Source organism: Carassius auratus, unplaced genomic scaffold (assembly GCF_003368295.1).
Source record: "Carassius auratus strain Wakin unplaced genomic scaffold, ASM336829v1 scaf_tig00214205, whole genome shotgun sequence".
Taxonomy (NCBI): domain Eukaryota; kingdom Metazoa; phylum Chordata; class Actinopteri; order Cypriniformes; family Cyprinidae; genus Carassius; species Carassius auratus.
The window spans coordinates 590,769-611,833 of NW_020527558.1; the positions used below are offsets into that span (position 1 = coordinate 590,769).

The following is a 21,065-nucleotide window of genomic DNA, read 5'->3' on the forward strand; positions in this document are numbered from 1 at the left end:
CCTGATGATCAAGGAGGCTCCCTCAGAAACCTGTGATCTCCGCCGCCTAATACCGGAACATGAAGCCGGATGGCTGCTGCTGACGAGTGTTTAGTAAACACTGTAACTGAGCACTGCAAAGGATACTCACAGAGTTTATTAGTAGACACGTAACCACCAGCAATTTAATACACATAAGTGTATTCAGGGTTACTCAAGGGGTGCCTCATTTTAGTCTGGACCATCAGTCAGGTGGTCATGAACATTGACCCATAAAAACATTATAGGTCCAGCATAGGAGACTGTTAACGTGAGGGGTTTCCACCTAACCTTGATCAGGTGGAGAGCTGGTGGTTACAGGGGAATTAGGAAGGGTAGGATAAAAGCAGAAGTTAACCCTCTGAAGTCGATTAACGCATATACGTGTTATGAGGCTATTTTCTCCTGATAACCTCTTAGACTCCAGATGGTTAAAAATCCCCAAAGGGAACGAGTAGATACCTCAGTATCACTCCGATTCAGACGAGAACGCTGCCTCGTCTAGATCATACCCATTAGGTTCTGCTTACCTCCCTGCGACCCACGATTCCTCTAACCCCTGCCCGCAGGTGGGAGAGGAGCGCGAGTTGTGACACTAGCCTTGTGTGGCTGTCTTTGATCCTCAGATCGAAACAGGCCAGGACCTATATGTTGTTTGGGCTCAGACCTGGACCATTGTGGAACGAAGGATCTGAAATCAGCAAAGCGCCTTCGTCTCCCTGAACTTCTCAAATCGCCGTCTCAATGGAAACACCAAGAAGTTCAGAAGGCGAAACCTGTGCATCGAGCAGAAAGCATTTTCTTTTTACTTTCATGCTGAAACCGATGGATGCGAGAAGAAAACGGCATCTTTCATTTCTATTTAATCTTTGTATGGAGATCATGCACAAATGAAAGGCTCACCTGAGCTGGAGGGCTATGGTCAATTTTTGCTCAATAACCTCCAACAGCTCTACATACGCAGGGCAGGAGAATTGAGAAAGCTCAGCCTCAGCTTCTTCACCATCCTCAAATATCTCCTGCTTTTCCTGGGTAAAAACCCAGCAGTGCACTAACCTGAGTATCAGAAATTGTTAAAGATAAAACATCATCCTCCCGAGGCTCTCTCTCGTCTGCTGCCCTTTTTTTTTTTTTTTTTTTTTTTTTACGAAAGCGGAATGGAAAGTCCCTCTTTAAACCATTCAGACAGATCCTTCTGTATTCTCACAAGCTCATTCTCCTCCACGCCTCAGTGCGGACAGGTCCTGAACCGCAGGAAGCAGATGGCTGCGCTTTTTTCCCCCTTTTCTTTCAGAAGAGAGACGAACAAGAGCGGAGATTTTTCCATTGAAAAAACGCTCACAATGCATGCAGATTGCCTCCTCAAAGACATTGCATGCGTGGTCTTCAACCAAACAAATGACGCAAAGATCGCGTGTGTCATCGGGTGTCAAATAACGCCGACACGGATGCACACATCGTCTAAATGCTTGAAACAGAAAGATCGCCCTTACCGGTTCTTCCAGATGCACGCTTCAAACAAAACAGTCAGTGATGAAGAAGAAGATAATGACGTGCTCTCCCGGTGCTTATTTATAGTCGCGCCGGTAGTGACTTTGGAGGCTGTCGCCGGCCAACAAGTTGTTTTTTCAATGTATGTTTCAGACACGGGTCACAACGAGGTGTTCCCCAAAGTGCCCCCTAGAGGACGCAGTTTGATGTTCCCTTGAAAGGGAACTGCAGCAGATAAAAGTTTATAATAACTTGTCATAAAACAAAACTGCAGCAGATAAAGGTTCATGATAAATAAACATTAAACAAAACTGCAGCAAATAAAAGTTCATAATAACATAATTAATAATCAGTGGGTCGTTACAAAAGAAATGCCATGTTAACACAAAAACTCAACATAAACAGGACTCATGCATGCATTCAACATTCCAACATTTTAAAATAGTTACTTTATAAACGTTTGCATAAAATACCTGAACAAATGTAAAGAAATAAAAGGTCTAATCGATATTTATTCATAAAGACCCCACAGTGCTGAGCTACCAAGTATACGCGTGTGTGTGTGTGTGTGTGGCTGAGGCACTTTATTCAGACTGAGGGACGTAACTTAGAAGTTGTTTTTATTATCTATTCATCAACTCGAACCCCCTGCAATTTATTCACATACCCCATGGGTTTAAAAGCCCCAGTTTGGGGAACCGTGCATTAGACAATTACACATGCTCTAAATTAATTTTCTACTCTCAACTTATGATTCTTCTGCCTGTTGCACTTCACCTTGACAATGGCTGTCGTGGCAGCTCTGTCATATGTTCAGGACTATGTGGTGGAGTGCTTGTTTCTTAATGCTTCTCTTCTTTCCTTGATTCTTGTGTATGCTGCTCTCCACTAATTACTCCTCTGACGCTGTGCTCTCTCACTTAGATCACTAATTGTATAATAATAATTTTTTTGAAATGTTTTTATTTAACTCTTTTCTTTTTTTAAAAAATAAAAAAATAACAGCAATTAAAGTTAAAATAAATACACAAATCCTTGACAGCACTTCAAAGAATACACCACATACCAGTACATTCGCTGCATTGTTCAAGCATTAACATATATTAGGTCTATTTATTTCCTGCAGTTTTTCCATTGGTGTCCACTGCTGGCGAAAAATTACCGATTTCAACTGCAAGTCTGCTGTCATCTTCTCAAACATGTATATCTGTTTCAGTCTACGTGTCCATTCTGTCACAGTGGGCTCACGCACCTTCATCCAGTTCACAGTGATTATCTTCCTAGCTGCCATTAACAAGATATGCATTACAAATAAGTGGTATTTACTGAACTGATCTGAGGGGAAACCATCAAGCAAAAAAATTTATCTTGCTAAAACTTTATTGATTTCCCTTTTAACACCTTGTCAATACTCTTGTATTTTGGGACATTCCCAGAATATATGCACATAGTCCCCCACCATCCCGCAACCTCTCCAGCATTGTGATAATGCCGAGGTACTGTCAAATTTGGCAACCACCAGTGGAACTCTAAAGAATCTCATTTTCATTTTCCAATCAAATTCCTTCCACATTTGACTGCTGATATCCTTATAACAGCTAGCACATATATTTGACCACATCTCATCCTCTATTACAGTATTTACTTTAGTACCCAGTTTCTTTTGTTATGAAACGTGTCATCAGATCGGTCCTGCATTAACTTCCCATAATTATGTGCTATATGATTTTTAGTGGGTAGATTATGTTCAATAATATTGATAAAATATTTTTCAATATTTGTTGGGAGATCTTTTAATGATGTCCCAGTGTTTATGGATTGTAATATAGTGTCGTAATTTGTAAATACCTAAAGAGATAATTCCATCTCAATGTAAACTTGTCACGTTATTCAGAAAAAGATATTATGGTTTCTCCATTTAAAATTTGATTAATTATCTTTAAACCATTCTTTTCCCATGTACTAAAGGCACTATCCCATATAGAAGGGAGGAAATCTGGGTTACCTTTAATAGGTATTGCACGTGATATGGTGATTACTCCTCTAAACTTTTTTTGTATTGTGGACCAAATTTTGACAGTGTGCTGTATCCATACATTTGTTTTCTTCATTATTTTCTGTGCTTGCAAGTCTATGAATAGCAGAACTGTCAAAGAGACTCCAGGAAGCGAATTATGTTCAATATTAACCCATTCTGCCTCCTTATCAATGCCAAGCCAAGCAGCCTAAGCCCTAAGCTGAGCAGCCCAATAATAATATCTTATATAATATAAGATTAGGAATGTTCAACCCCCCCCCCCCCCACATCCTTATTTGACGTACGTATTTTAAGTCTAATTCTTGGTCTTTTGTTTTACCAAATAAACTTTGAAATCCATTTTTCTATTTTATTATATGCTGAGACTGGAACCAAAACAGGGAGAGACTGAAATAGGAAGAGAAGCCTCTGCAATATGTTAATTTTTACTGTTTCAATCCTTCCAAACATGGAGAGAGGCAATACCTCCCATCTCGCCAAGTCTTTTCTTATTGTTTCAAATAGCTGTGAGTAGTTACGAATAACTTGCTGGCGCCGATACAGGATGGCTGCCTCCGTGACGTGCTGTGCAGTTGTTTTTGTGTTTTTGTTAGTTTGTCCTGTCTTTAGTTATATTCCTGCAATCAGTTTCACCAGGGACAAATTGCTGGACATTCAGCAACACACATCTCCCGATATATATCACAGATTTTCGACTATTCTGATGTTTTGCTGGACATTTTTGTCGGCGGAGTGGCTGCGCTGATCACATGTTTCAAGAGGACGCGCAGACAGGGAAAAAGAGCTGGTGTGCTTGTGAGACTCAGAAAACGCGGATTTCGAACGCTGTTGCTTAGCATCCATCTTGCAAATCTCCGCTCTCTACCAAACAAAATGGATGAACTGCTTCTGCTCTCTCTTGCTGCCTCCAAAGGGAGATGTGGCTCTGCTGCACCAGAAGGGAGAGTCCCTCTTGCGGCTGAGTACGAGGCGCGGTTTGTTGCATCTGATGGAGGGCTCTCACCGCAACTGAAGGGAGCCAGCAGCTGTATCCCATCGGGAGGGAGATCCCTGGCCGCCATCGAGTATGCAACATAACTCGGACGGGGGTTTCACCCTGCGACCGAAGGGAGCCGTGGGTCTGCTGCACCGAAAGGGAGAGCCCCGTCAGATGCAGAATAGGCAATGAGATTCGAGCCGCGGTTTGGCGCGTCGGATGAAGGGCTCCTAATGCAACCGACGGTAGCCAGCAGCTGTACCCCATCGAGAAGGAGATCCCTAGCCACCATTGAGCATGCAACATAACTCAGATGGGGGGGTTCACCCTGCGACCGAAGGGAGCCGTGGGTCTGCTGCACCGAAAGGGAGAGCCCCGTCAGATGCAGAATAGGCAATGAGATTCGAGCCGCGGTTTGGCGCGTCGGATGAAGGGCTCCTAATGCAACCGACGGTAGCCAGCAGCTGTACCCCATTGAGAAGGAGATCCCTAGCCACCATTGAGCATGCAACATAACTCAGATGGGGGGGTTCACCCTGCGACCGAAGGGAGCCGTGGGTCTGCTGCACCGGAAGGGAGAGCCCCGTCAGATGCAGAATAGGCAATGAGATTCGAGGCACGGTTTGATGCATTGGATGGAGAGCTCCTGCTGCGACTGAACGGAGCCAGCGGCTCTGTTCCCCCGGGAGGCGGCTCCCTGTCCGCCATTGAGCATGCAACATAACTCAGATGGGGGGTTCACCCTGCAACCGAAGGGAGCCGTGGGTCTGCTGCACCAGTAGGGGGCCACGTTCCTGCTGACGGGAGCGCCCTGTCCGATACTGAACAAGCAGAAGAAACGCGACAGATGGAGGGACTCTCACTGCGTCCGAAGGGAGTTGCGGCTCTGCTGCACTGGAGGGGAGAGTCCCCGTTTCGACTGAATAAGAGGTGTGGATTGATGCATCGGATGGAGGGCTCCCACTGCGACCAAAGGGAGCCAACGGATCTGCTGCACCGGAAGGGAGATCCCCCGTCCACCGCCGAGCATGCATCATACTCAGAACGACAAGACTGAAGAATGACCCTGCAACCGAAGGGAGCCGATGGGTCTGCTGCACCGAGAGGGGAGCCCCGTCCGATGCAGACTAGGTAAGAAAACGCGACTGATGGAGGGACTCTCGCTGCGTCCGAAGGGAGCTGAGGCTCTGCTGCACCGGAAGGGAGAGTCCCCCTTGCGACTGTATATTAGGCGTAATTTGATGCATCGGATGGAGGGCTGTCACAACGACCGAAGGGGGCCTGTGGCTCTGCTACACCGGGAGGGAGAACCCAGTCTGCCGCTGAGCACACAGTGCAACTCAATGACAGACGAAAGGCTCACACTGCGACCAAAGGGAGCCACTGCCCTGCTGCACCGGAAGGGAGAGCCCTGTCCGATGCTGAAATAGGCAAGGAGATTGTAACGATGGCTGGAGGGCCCTTACTTTGGCCGAAGAAATGATGACTGAGAGGCTTCGATTAAACAAGTACACAACATGATTTAAGAAGTAATTTTTTTTTTTTTGGCTGATGAACAACAACTGAGGGCCTCTATAGGATTATGTGAGAGGCCCCTATTGAGCTGCTTAAGTTTAGGGCTGAAACGATTCCTCGAGTAACTCCATTACAAAAAATGATGTAGGCAAATTCTTCTGCCTCGAAGCCTCTATTAATTTATTCTAAATCTCATGTCAGGTTCTTTCGCAATGATTTATCTATTTATTTTTAATGTGACAAAGCATTTTTTTGTTGGCGGAAGGAGACAAGCGCTGCGTCCGAAATCGCATACTGCAAGGAGTCAGCAGTGTTTTGATTTGAGGGCGTAAAGAGAACTGCGTGCCATGGGTCCATTGCAAGTTAGAGCTGGCATACCATGACTAGGGCCCTACAATTTCCGTGATGCAGAAAACGTGGAGGGAATCGCGGAATCCAGTCATAAAAACGGAATTTACAGTTGAACGCGGAATGGCACAGAACTTGCCAATTATTATAATTATCATTATTTTTATTTTTAATAAAATATTTTGAAATAGGTAATTGCACTTACATCAAAATTCACGATATGGACTAATATATGTAAATATTAAGCCGGAACAGTATATTTAAATGTAAATCCTGCATGTTCTTTGTGTCTCTGTTAATGAATGGAGCAGAAAAGCGACTTCCTTTATCACACACAGTGAAGTGCGTGTGACGCTCATGGTAATTTCTGCATCTGCTGTCTCACTAAATAAGGACTTGAACACATGAACAACATCTCCAGAACTGCTCTGACAGTCAGTTCATGAGCATTTGACCATTTGATTTAAGTAAAACTAGCGTCACATCACATACACAGAACTGGAAAGGTACATCAACCCATCGAAATAAAAGTCCGGTGTCCTGACATTTTGTCCTATCCTTCAGATTTACTTATAATTATAATTACTTATAATTAAGCAAAAACACATTTTTATCCTATTACTTGATTAATCGATGGAATTTTTGGTAGAATACTCGATTTCAATTTTTTTTTTTTTTTAACAAAAATCATTGATGAAGGGAGGGTCCGGGCAAATTTAGATATAGCGTTCCGGAGTTGGACATAAAAGCGAGCCTGATGAGGTTGAATAAGAGAATGGACATATGATTATTATTATTATTATTATTTTCTTTTTGAGGCTCCTGCGGGAGCGAGAACTGCTTCGGCAGTAGGGAAGGATGGAAAGGACTCCTGCGGGAGCAGACACTGCTGCGGCAGTGGTGAAATATAGGTAGAGGCTCTTGCGGGAGCGGACAGTGAGGAAAAAACAAAAAAGGCTCCTTCTGGCAAAGGAGATGGAGATGGAGACCACTGAACAGAAAAATGGTTAGTATAAGCATGAGGGAGTGGAAAAGTTGAGGGCGCGTTTACGAATGGAGGCGGCCTCACGTTTGCTTCAGCTGCTGTAGCTGTGGGTCGTGGGAAGGGGCTGGGGTGTGTGATGTCTTGAAGAACCTGTGTAGCCTGCACTGCTACCAGAGGCAGCCTTATGCTAATGGCTGCTACGTGAGCTGGAGGACGCTGAAAAGAAAAGGGGGTTAGAAGTAACCGGATGGAAATACTGGGAAGTGCAGGCCCGTGTTGCAAGTAAAAGTAACTTCGTGCTTGCTTCGGCTGCTGTAGGCCCCGTCCACACAGAGACGCGTTTCTGTGTATACGCACACATTTTTTATCAGCGTTTCGTCCACACGGATCCGGCGTTTTCATCAGGTGAAACCGCTATTTTTTTAAACCGGGTGCCAGAGTGGATAAATTTGAAAATGATTAGCTCAACAAGCTGCACCTGTGCCAAATTGGATGATTATCTGATCGCGCTCCTCCCGAACTTTGTTAATAAAACCACATTTGTATGAATTTACTTCGTCTCTGCTTCATTATCATTAAAATCAAAGTATTCAATCAGTTGTTGTCTTATTTCTTCTTTCACCTTACAATCATTTATTACTGAGACATTTAATCTCCAGTTTCTAAATTGTTTATCTTGTATGATCAGATATAGTTATAGGATCTATGTAACATTATCTGATATTATGTAAATCTGCACTTGGTGTGCAGAAGAAGTCTATTCTTGAATAACTACCATATACATGAGACATAAAGGTAAATCCTTCTTTGGGGTGCAAATAATGCCAAATATCTATTAAACCTAATTCTCTCATTATTCCTAAAAGAACTTTTTCTTTTTTTGACTGTGGTCCCCTTTCTGCTGTTAACCCATCAACATTACTATCTAATACACAATTGAAATCCCCACCAATTAAATACATTCCCTCACCTTTCTGTGCCAAAAGACAGAAACATTCTTGAAAAATTGTGGATAATCCTCGTTAGGTGCATAAAGATTAAGAATAGTGATTTTATTGCCTGAAATTGTTCCAACTACCATGAAGTATCTACCTTCTTTATCGTTATATACTTGCTCCATATTAAAAAAACTGACTTCTTGATTGCAACACCTCTTCTCTTTCCCTTGTTATATGAGGAACTGTAAACTTGGTCCACCCATTCCCTCCTCAGTTTTAAATGTCCCCCATCAGAGAGGTGGGTCTCTTGAAGGAGTGCAATAGAGCATTGCATTTTTTCTGAGCTGATTAAATATTTTCTTTCTTTTAATTGGGCTGCTCAGTCCTTTCATATTATAACTATAATATATAAATAATATATATATATATATATATATATATATATATATTTTTTTTTTTTTTTATAACTGACACAAATTGAATTATGTATAGACATTGGTATAAATATTGTATGTTCTAGTCACCAGTATATGTTCCAGTAATATAAAAAAAACACTTTAGCTGTCAAGGCGTAGATAAGTAAAGTAAACAAACACAAAAACAGGAACTATGTACACGAACAAGACTTCCAAACATCAATTCGGCCAGGTTCTTGTCTCGTAGGTAAGAAGGGCTGGGAGTTGACTCCCTGGTACATCAAAAGTGCACCAAGTGCGTGCAGCCAGTTTTGAAACACGGCCGCCTCCAAGAGTGATTTTCACTCAGCCAAACATCAGCAAGCATCCGTCAATTTAGAATAAAAAACAATTATTATCCCGAAAGTAAAGAAAAGAGAGGGAAGAAAAAAAATTCTTAATCGTATGTATTCTATAGTGAGCCAGTTTCTTTTATAATTTAGCCACAGTTTACTCACATTCTGAAGCAGAAATATCCCAGAAATAGATCCTTATCTGAGCTGGACAGATACATTGAGCTCGCATATCCTTCATTTTGAGCTGTTTCATTATGTCTCGTACCTGCGTTCTCTTCCTCTGCAACTCAGGTGAGTAGTCGTTGTCAAAGAAGATTCGTTTCGCGTTGTAAAGGACCTGTTTCTGTGACCAGGCTTTTCGTAAGATTGCATCCTTAACCGCATAGTCCAGGAATCTCACTATTATCGATCTCAGGGGTGCGACGGAGTCTTTTGGTTTGGCTGTAAGGGCCCTGTGTGCCCTTTCAATCTTTATATCTATGTCCTGAGGCAGCTGTAGAGCTGTGGTGAGCAGACCTTTAATAAATTCCGCTGTGTTTTCTCCTTCGAAGCCCTCTGGAACTTGATATATTCTTAGATTATTCTTTCTGACGAAGTCTATTTTGCAAATCTTCACATCTACCTGTGAGATCCGCCTGTATAAGTTGTTTTTTATCAAATATCTTGCATTTTTGTAATTTTTTCCTTTTTAAAAGCAAAGAACACAAAATAAATACTTGAAATATTGCTGAAAATTAGACACTGTGCACATTTTATTATTTATTTTCCAAGTACAAATCAGCGAAGAACCTCAGGGACATGACAAAATGCTTGCTGTAAGACAGAAATAATATATTTTTTTAATGATAAAAATTATTTAAATGCAATAATTATTTTTATTCATTATAAAGGACTTACCAAAGTATTGTGAAAAGCTTTTAATATTTCATTTTGGTGACCCACCACTTTCAAAAATCTAGGGGACTGAAATATTACCGATGTAACGATCATTAGCTGGAGTGCCCATAAACTCCACTTAGGACCCTGCATTTTTGTATTTCCATTCAGAACTCCAATCCCCATCCTCATACCTGGGACTGATTGCATACACACACCTGCATCTAATTACACACCTGCAGCTAATACACCCACACACATATAAACCGCACACTCACGCCAACTCTCTACAAAGTCTTGTTTAGCCCAGTCAAGCATTACTGAGTGTTGTTCTTCCCGTGGCTGACTTTGGCTTGTTTATACCGTCTCTGATGCCTCCCCTGATCTCTACTTGTTATGGTTATTGATTCTGATTATCCCTGACATACCTGACGCCATTCTTGATTACTACTTTTCCGACCGTTCTTATAATAAAGTTCTGCATTTGGATCAGAACATCTCTGAATCTCCTCGTAACAAATGAATCCCAGGAATAACCCACTTACTGTTTTGCAAATGTCAAGAATGATTCGAAAATGTACCAAAGTGACTGAGAAAAACTGTAATAAACACATTTAATAGAAAATGAACTTTTCTTAAAGAGTACAGCTTAATTTCACTAATTACAGTCTATATGTGTTATATTCTGTAACAGATTGACCTGCAAAAGGATTCCTGTTTCCCAAAAGGAGGTTTTGAACTTATCTCACTAGTGTTCTCTTGGCAGTGAAGTACTCTGTGTACTTGACAGGTTTGTGTCTCATCTAAGGCCAAACTTTGATTCTGACAAAAGAGAACTTTTTTTTTTTTTTTTTTTTTTTTGAATGACTTTGTGTGTAGTTTTGAATCTGTGTTTATAGTAGTTTGTTTGCTTCTTTGTTTCATGAATTGCATGTCAGCAATTGAGAAAAACTGTAATGAAATGCTTATTCTCAATGATATGAACATAAACAATATCTAAATAACCTATTAATATTTATACTCCGTTGACATCCCTAAATTATTATGAATCATTATAAACATGGCTCTAAAAACCTGCAAGGTCAAAGGACAGATCCAGTTCACTCCACTTTAAAAACGGAGTCTGCTATCAAGCAAGTTACCTATCAGACTGAAGTAACTTACCTGCAAAACGCTTCTGGAGTTCATTTCTTTCTGATTTTAACTGGTCTCTCTCTTCTGTGAGGTTGGTGATCTTAGTCAGCAGCTGTTGTTTCTCCTCTGTGTAGTTTGTGCTCTTTGTATAGATGAGGACACACAGCACTATGACTGCAGTCAGCAGAAGAACACACAGCAGCCCCAAACACACACCAGCTGCTCTGGAGCTTCTGATCGTCACACCACTTCCTGACCATAAACAAACATGACTTTATTCTCTTTATTTATCCACTTTACAAAGCATACAGCAAATGAAATCATGAAAACTGAGCAAATGTTTGTCCTTTTGAGACATTAGTGATCAACTTTGTGCTAATATGTTTTTGATGAAATGTATTTCATGATTAATCTCAGTACCTGTGTGTTCAGTAGACTGGGATCTTCTTGTGTTACAGTCTGTGACCTTAGTTCCAGATTGTGCATTTATAATGTACACATAATCAGCCCCGTTTTCATATTCTTGATGCATTTTTCAGGTTGTACCTTTCTCTGTAATTTTCCCTAGTTCCAGTGTGTCAAGAACACTAGTTTCTCTCCTGGAGTGGACTTGTGCTCCTCATCTGTGTTTGTGTGGTCAGTATTTATGCAGAAAGGAACTTGATCTTCAGCAATGCTTGGTGTGGAAAATGAGGTTTCTATAAATATATTATCATACAATCACTCCTTCACTTCCCTCAGGTATTGAAACTGCTAATACATTTCCTCAAAAGCACAATGACCATTAATAAATGAACAAAAACAAAATCATTAACAGAATCGATTGAATGTTAATGTGTAAAACCATCAGGGGGTTGAAAATCTTCGATGTTTGATGAGCTTCAGGTGGTTACATCAGAAGTTCAGTCAGCTGAACAGTTGATAGTTTTAACAGCGACTGCATTTGATGCTCTTCCTTCAGTCTGATTATAAATAACATTATGGGATTTGACCCACGGGGTCAAAATTTATTAATTTATATATAAGATATGTAATTGTTTCATCTAGTCATAATTAATGACTCGATTTATATTTTGCTGATGTAGCATCTCATATTGATCCTACAAAGTGCTTGAGTTGCATGCATTTATAAAGAATTCCTACTTTTAAGATCCCCAAACCTTATCTTGAGTTCCACTAATATTGTTCGTATTTTGAGTGAAACATTAGGAGCTCTTTATGCGATTTGCTTTTGCAACTTTCCATTTAGGGTGTACACACAGTTGCCTTAAACCGAGCCCGAGTGTAATTGTACCCCTCCCGAATCCCCCACTGGCCTAAAACCACCTGACCAAAGCTCTTTACCCCTAGCCTGTCCTCTGCACCTTTCACCTGCATTTTTTTCGGTGACACTCACCCTCAGTCCAACAGACTTGGATTTTGTTGAGGAAGTGATAAAAGACATTCTGGATCTCCTCGAAAATGTTTTAGATGTAAAACAAATTAAAAATAGATGTATTTTATTTGTCACATCTGTGAAAGCAATGATCAAAAAGATAAACAGTTCTCAGGATAATATGGCTGTCATAGATGTGATAAAAACTACAGAACTGTATGGCAACCGCTTCATGGTTAACAACATACATTGCATGATACTGAGAATTTGGGCTTTCTTGATGCTTGCAGTGCGTTACCTTTTGAGAACCTTATGGGAAAGCTCAAGCATCTTAGGTCAGGAAAGAAGCCACTTGTTTAAGTGGCCAGATGTCTGATAGAGATGACAAATTTTCCACACACTCAATCTGTCAAAACCACAACACCAAACAATGCTTTCATTCTCGAGGAGGGGAAGTGTTGCATGGCCATTGAAGAGAGGAAACAGATTAATGCGTCAAGTTCCCCAATGCTCTTGTGCAAGGATTTTGAGAAATCTCATGCACTTTTTAAGACTCATGTGACTCACTAATGACTGGCTGGTTTAAAGTGTGGTCAAGGCAATCCACAATTAAATGCCGTGTCATAATTTCTGTGATTTCAAGATGACAACAAACAATGCTTTACTTGAAGCTGTTCACACCCTTGGACTATTTCAGTCAATGCCCAAACAAAGCACCTAATGAATTTGAGCTGGTCAGCAGTTTTGTGCTAGCTACTAAGAAATAGTAACTAGTTACAATTACTAGTTACTTTATTCAAAAAGTAACTCACTTACTTTGTTTATTAATTTCACCAAAACGTAATGCATTACTGTTAAAAGTAACTTTTTAGTTACTTTTTAAAGAACGTTCTTTAATGTTCCCATTAATGCCTTTTTATGCGTTATGGTCTATACAAACACAAAACTGACATAAACAGGAAGTAATTTTTAAACACTATTTTGATTAAGTCACACCAGCACAAACTAAATATTGTATATCACAAGGATTTCTGAAACTAATAACAAAACACCTGAATAGTATATTCAGAATCAAAAATAAAGTGGTTTCTGCATCATAAAAGCTGTTGTGTTGAGCCCTTAAAAATGTTCCTTGCACAGCTTAAGTATGAAAACTATCAACAATGGACAACATAACACAAAACATTTTGAAATAAAAGCAATCTGAATTATTCAGAATCAATTTCGAGAAACTCCGCACAGAAACAATTATATTATTGACACCAATAAATTATATGCAATAAAAAGAAAACATAAAAAATATAAATGTTGTTTAAAAATGTAATCTATGTTTAACATGCGAACGAGCTGCCTGAAAACCTGGCGACTCCACAGTAAAAACAGGCTGCATGTTTTCAGCAATGTTTCACCTGTAGGAGAATAACATACAATCTGTGGCAACGGTATTGCAATCCGTCCCCTCAGTTTATAAACCGTGCTCACGAATTCTTAAACCGTTCAAAATTTTCAATCCGTGCACTCAGAGAATTGAATCCGTACCCACAAATTCATTATCCATGCGCACACTTTCGAATTTGTAAACTCACTGCTTTGTGGCTCCACCCCCACCGGCAGATTTATTTCTGTTTATTAAACATTATTTTTCATAGTATCATAAGAGACCATGATCAGCTTTTTAGTGTTTATTTTACATTAATCACCAATAGGATAAGACACGGCTGCCTATGTTGTATAGCCTAAAATAAACGCCAAAAAGAAGAAAACTAGGTTAAAAACAATACAAAACAAATAAGTTCTAACTGAATGTAATAATAGGCCTAATTATTTAATAATAACATTAACAGTGAAGCATGCATCTAACTCTGTTTGGATCTCAACAAAATAAATCTTAATGTTAAGAAAGACTAGTACATAAACATTTCCATAACTGTAAAAGGTTATTTAAAAATAAGGCATTCATTAATTATTTAAATGACAAACATTTTTACTGTCTTAAGTGCACTCATTAAGCCTATAAATTAAAATAATAATAAAAATAACTATTATTTTTATCATTATAATATATTATTATACAGTTTATTTAACTTTTATCCAAAATGACTTACAAAAGAGGAACAAATTATTCCAGAATCAGTCACAATAACAGGTTTATTTTATAATAATAATCAAGTTCTAAGATTATCACAAATTAAACAAGATTTTGATGCACATCTTTCTTATTAAATCGTTGTATTCAACCTCGTACTAGACTTGATAGAGAATCACTTAAGACACTTCGCTGTAAACCTATTCCACATAATAATATTCATTAAAACTGTATGTTAACATGTAGGAGCTTCCTGCACGAATCTGTGAGTACAGTTTACAAATCCGAGGGAACGGATTGCGAAAGCGTGCTCTCACCTTGATTCGCCATGACTGCCGCACATACTTAAATAAACGGAAACACGCCCACAGTGCGTCTGGTGTTAACAGTGGTTGGCATCCTCCAATCAATGTGTCGCTGCTGCAAACAGGTTAGGCTATAGGCAACACTTCAGCCAAAATTAATTAAAAAAAGTACGGACAATGCACCATGTGGTAATGGTAATGGAGTTAATTTATTTAAAAAGTAATGTGTTACAGTATTAGTTACTGTCAAAAGTAACTGTGTTACAGTAATGTGTTACTAATAACTCATTACTGTCCAACACTGCTGGTCAGGTGGTAGTGGTACAAGTTGTAGCTCTCAGAAAACTCCCAATTCACCTGATGTAATAACAGTATGGTGTGAACGCACCTAAACGCACCTAAACTAAACCCAGAATAGGAGCTAACAAGATTTGCCATAATGATGATTTGTTTTTACAAATTTTTTTTTTAGCTTTTGCTGTCCCACATACATTTTGACTACAGAGAGTACTTGTGATTGTGTTTTATGTTTTATCACTAATGATGAAATTAAGCTGAGAAGCTGAAAAAGAAGAGTGTGTGTAAGAGGTGGATGGAGATGTAGGAAGAAGAAAACATGAGGAAACCTTAGAGATGCCCATTTCACTACTGCCCAGCACTTCCTTTTATTCTTCCTTCTTTGTCCACTACCCTTAAAGATGATAAATTAATATGGCTCACTGTCTATGGTGTCTTCTTTTATCTTCTGTTAATTTAATCTAAGGCCCTGTCCACATGAATGCAGATATTTTCCAAACAGCAGCTTTTTCTACACGGTTTGGCCATTCATCCACAAGTAAATACAACACCAGGTCACTGAAACCCATCATTTTTGAAAACTCATGCCAGGGTGAAGATTTTCAAAAACTCTGGTTGCAGTGTTATCATGTAGACAGTGAAACAGGAGTTTTTGGCTTGTGACCTCGGACCATGTGTGTTTAACCCTTATGCGTTGTTGGGGACGTTTTCATCCACTAGGGGGTAAAGATGAGTCTAATTTTGGCCACAACTTTCTCCGTGTTTGATATGTATGGAATGTTTTTTGGTGACAAATCTTATTTTGACACATATTTGGGGATTTTTCAAAAACTCAACAATACCCTGTTGGCAAATTCACTACCCTTTCGGATGAAAACATTCACTAAATTAAACTGCTGTAAAAATGTATCAGATACATTAAAAAAAAAAAAATCTTTTTTTGCATAAATCTATTAATCAACCTCAGTCCAGATCAAAACTACCAAATGTTTAAAAAAATTCCAAGATTTTAACTCTTTAATTATCAAGTTCATAAATTATGTCACTGATAAAAAAAAATAAAAAAAAGACATATTTTCAATATAAAAAGTGATTGTGGAATGGATATTTTTTTCCCTTTTTATCGCAGTCTTGGTGCATTGTTAGTTTTTGTGCAGCATTAGATTTAAACATTTTCTCTGGGGCTGTTTTTGCCCCATTGACTTCCATTATAACTAATAATCGATTCTGGCTTGTATATGGAGTTATATTGAGTATAACAGCAAATTATAGTGTTTGTGTGTGTGAGATTCTTGATTGTTAGTGGTTTCCCTGTTGGGAAGAGGTAACATTTGTTATTGTTTTTTTTACAGTTGATCACTAGGTGGGACCATTAACCCTTTAGATAGGCCTGTACAAAAAAAAGCTTAGTTTCTGGCTTAAGTATAATAGCAAATTATAGTGTGTCAATCCAATTAAGTTTAGTACTATCATATTTTCTTTTTTATTTTGGCCTTGGTTATAAGTCGGTTAACTCTTTCCAATGACCCTTATGATTGAGGTCTATTAATGCATCCTAGTCTGTTTTATTCTTAATTGTTACAATACTTCACATTTTTGTATGAATGCCAACCCATTATCTGAAAGTATTTCTGATGGAATTCCAAATCTAGGAATTACCTCTCTTGTTAGAAATGTAATTACCATCTTCAAGAATCGGCTTAAAACCCATCTCTTCCGTCTTTATTTGACCCTCTAACTTTAAAACTCACTATTCTAATTCTATTCTTAAAAAAATCTAACTACCTTTCTAATCTTTTTGTATTCTATTTTCTTTTCATTTATTATGCAATTGTATATGTATGTGTGTGTGTATGTGTAAAGACCTATAACTAGCTTGCTCTATTCTTTTATTTTTTTATTCTTTTTCATCATTTTTATCTGTTTTCTTTTTATTTATTATATTATTTAAAATCCCATGCTACGTGTACGGTGTTAACCTAACTGAGACTTGTTATAGCACTTATATATCATTGCTCTTTTTGTTGTTTTTGATTGCTTCCACTGTCTTCATCTGTAAGTCGCTTTGGATAAAAGCGTCTGCTAAATTAATAAATGTAAATGTAAATGATTGTGTGCATTTGTGAGGACAATGATGAAAGATACACCACACTTTTAGTTTTATTGTTCACCAAAAAAATTGTGCCAAATGATTTCTAATTTAAAAAAATATATATTTTAGATAAACTTTATATTTTCTAATTATGTATATAGAAACAAATAAACATTAAACAAATATAAAAGTTACTATACTACTTGCATAAAAAAAGCATCAAAAGTGTTTGAAATTCTGTTTTTGCTGTGGTATCAAAACTGATATTGATAATTGTGAAACTATGCCATATATTGTTACTGTAAAGTAAAATTAAGATTTTGGTCATATCACCCATTGAATTTCCATCAACTAGTTCAACTGGGTGGGTTAGGTCAGCAATATTGGATGGCAGATACTTTAAGATTGTGAAACAAACAGAACTGGGCCACATTGGAACGCCAGTCTGTCACGTTGGCTTTTAATGATGGTGATAAAACATAATAAAAGTTAGTTTTTGTAGTATTTTATTTCTTACACTGCAGGGGAAGGAAATAGGTATATAAAATTAAAACAAAAGTTTCTAAGCAGTTGCACACATCTAAATGCTTTTTGGCATACAGAATAGGCCCAGATAGATTCCAGCTTAATAGGGATACCTGCACTGAATCTTCAATTTCACATGTATGTTGTGTATTTTCAAAATACAAAATACTGTATCTGTATTTAAATACATTTTTCCACACAGTATTTTGTATTTTAAATACATTTCCATGTATTTATGCCCATCTCCGGCTATAATAATATTTGAGGAGCATGTATGTACATGTTTGTGTTTTTGAGAAAAATGTATGCGTGGTTAGTGAAAAACTACAAATGTTAAATCACTTGAATAAGGCCATAAAACACATACAGAACATTGGTTTCCGGGACTTTTGAGAACTGGAGCTTGTAGCCTAGATTTTTTTTTTTCTAAATTATGTGAAAATCATCTTGTTTAACTCTCTTATATAAAACAATATATTGATTTAAATTTCTAAGACACTTTTTGTCGGTAAAAGTCATATGAGAGTACTATCATAAATATAATTGTGATTTACACCTGAGAAGACAAAGGCTCGCATAATGAGCTGCATAATGAGCTGCATAATGAGCCTTTAAGTCAAGCTGTGTCACTGAGAGGGAGGAGTTACAAGAAAGAATGTGAGGACAAAATAAAAGTATATAATTTTATGTTTGTGGTTTATTTAGAATATTAATATTAATTATTCCACAACATAATTTAATATCCACTTGGGAGTACAGTCAAACAGTTTATTAGGAACAATCAAAGCTGACTTTCAAACACAATTTTTTGCATCATTACTCCAGTCACACAATCCTTCAGAAAACCTTTTAACAATCTTATTTTCTACAAAATAAAAAATAAACAATTGTTATTATTATTATTATTATTAATGTTGAAAAGAGCTGAGGATATTTTTTCAGGTTTTTTTGGGGGATAAATTGAAAGAACAGCATTGTGTTACATTTGTTACAGTTACATTTATTTTTTATATTTATATTATTTATATCAAGCTTTTGAATGGTATAGTAGTGTATATTGTTATTGAAATGTCATAATATTTCACTTGATTATACATTTAGTCAGGAATTATACTATGGAAAAAGTCTTTGGAAAAAGTCTAACTAGTAAAATGTTAACATGTTATGTGGAAACTAGTACAAGTATATAAATAAATAAAAAGAGACTTACTCATGTTTATGATCTCTGCTGAATAAAGTGCTTTATTATTTTTTTCTGAGGAAATCCAAATGTCAAATCCTCAACCACATCACATCTTTTTGGGGTGAATTATGTCTTATTCCTCTCATCGCGAAACAAACAGTAAAATAAAAACTTGAAGAACAGTCTCACTGCATTGTCGTCAATTGTGTGGCGTATTTAAGCCGTGCGCTTCAGTGAAAAATTATAATCTGAATAGCACGTTCAGCGTGGGGGCGTGGTCGCATTAGAAGATAATGAAGGGAGACGTGAAAAACAGACATCGGGTTGTTTTCATATGGATTACTTGATCTCAGAATATTTGTTTTCGGCAGCACTGTTTAGTTTAAAAGTAGACATGTCAAGATTTCTATAGACATCTCTCTCATGTCTCTTTGTTGAGTATTCACTGAGTTACAGTTCATTATAAAGACGTGTGTCTAAATGAAGATCAGCACAGACAAAAGCTGCAGACAGCACACTTTGTTTGTCATCTTTATTTTATAAGTGCACAAAGTTTTGTTGTTATTATGTCTGTATACAAAAAAGTAGACCATTTACAGATTCAATTGATGTAAACTGAAAGTGTAATTTAAGTTCTTTTTGGGGTTATCAACAGAAAATGCCTAATAACATGAATACGCATCAATCGACTTCAGAGGGTTAATAGGAAAGCCTTGAAAGTTGACCTAAATTGAAACAAAGATAGTGTAGGCTGAAAAACAATGTCAGTGTTTATTGAAGACTGGGCCTAGGAAGGACAGCAACAAACGTGAAACAGATTAGTTAAGGAATCCCAAAGAAAGTCACACGGCTACTGCTTGGAGAAAGAACAAGGTGAAAGGTCGCTTTCTCATAGGTCAGAACGGGTGGGCCCCGCAGGGCACTCTAGAGAAGAGTGTTATGTTTTGTTTCGTGGATGAAACTGTGTTCGGATGAATGAATGTGTGAATGATGATGAATGCATGAATAAATAAATTCCGCATTGGGTGGGTAAAGGTTGCGCACCGTTCCTGGACTGTCACTTCATTGTGACCTGGTAGAATTGGATGAAACTAGTATCCACTCAAGAGTGATGAATGTATGATGAGCCTTGATAATAAAAGGACAATTAATGAACGATTATCCCTTAGATAAAGGGAAGAAGTATGCATTAATAAGCACTCTGGCTCAATAAAGAGTGTAGAAAGTGTGAATGAGTTTAGGAAAATAGTATCAATAATGTTTGAATCAAGATCTATAATAGGTTTTTGCATTTTGGATGCCTGTGTGATAGAGACGGAGAAAATTATCTGAGCCCAGTGGAGTGGGAGTGAGAGCAAGGGATTAAGTTTATACAGTAAAAATGTATTACATGGGTGGACAAAAAAGAAAAGAGAAGTATTAAATAAAGAATTATTGTTAGAAATTGTTATCTAAGGAGTGATAATAAAATAGAGCTGAGACTGAAATAGCATGACAACAATGCTGAAAAAACTGATTAAAAATAAAGTGTAAAAAATTCAATGTATGTTCTGATTTGTTAAATAAATAAAAATGTATCTTGCCAATTTGAATGTATGTTATTAATTTTCACTTTATAAGAACACCCACTGATTGAGTCACTGATTGATGTGTATTAAACTAGAATTTTAAAAAGATTTGACCTTTTCTATTTACTTCTATACATCAATGAATTATTCACCAAGGTTTTAATACATTACCCATTAATAAATCAACTGTTGTAAGAAGATGAGAAGTACTCCGATTAACTGAGTGATCGAGAATCAGATGGATCTGACCAGGAACCAAGACCTGTTTGAACTGCCCCGGGACTGTTAAAACTAATACTTACCATGAAAAGAGCGCTTTTCCAAATACAAAAACAAAACACAAACAAAGAAACAACAGAAACAGAGACAATCTGAAGTGGTGTTCAAATGCTGCTGCTAATTCAGAAGCACCAGAAATTAGCAACATTAAAGATCACACTCTGCAAATTAGTGAAAAGAAAAAAATAACAAGCACAATTTATGAGAGCAAACCCAACCTTTGAACCCCAGCTCAGTCTTCATCTCACTCACTCAGCTGAGGACTAAAGTCTAAACTACATATAT

At 37.9% G+C, this 21,065-nt stretch overlaps 1 protein-coding gene across 1 annotated transcript in view; it reads right to left on the reverse strand.

The window, feature by feature from the left end:
• Positions 1–12,775, reverse strand: part of LOC113091515 (CD209 antigen-like protein C) — a 73,365-nt gene extending 60,590 nt beyond the window's left edge. The window contains exons 1-2 of the mRNA XM_026257087.1: positions 12,744–12,775; positions 11,101–11,342 (exon numbers count right to left, since the gene is read on the reverse strand). Coding sequence (XP_026112872.1) covers positions 11,101–11,342; positions 12,744–12,775 — 274 coding nt within the window. The remainder of the gene's footprint in view (positions 1–11,100; positions 11,343–12,743) is intronic.
• Between the last annotated feature and the right edge of the window lie 8,290 nt (positions 12,776–21,065).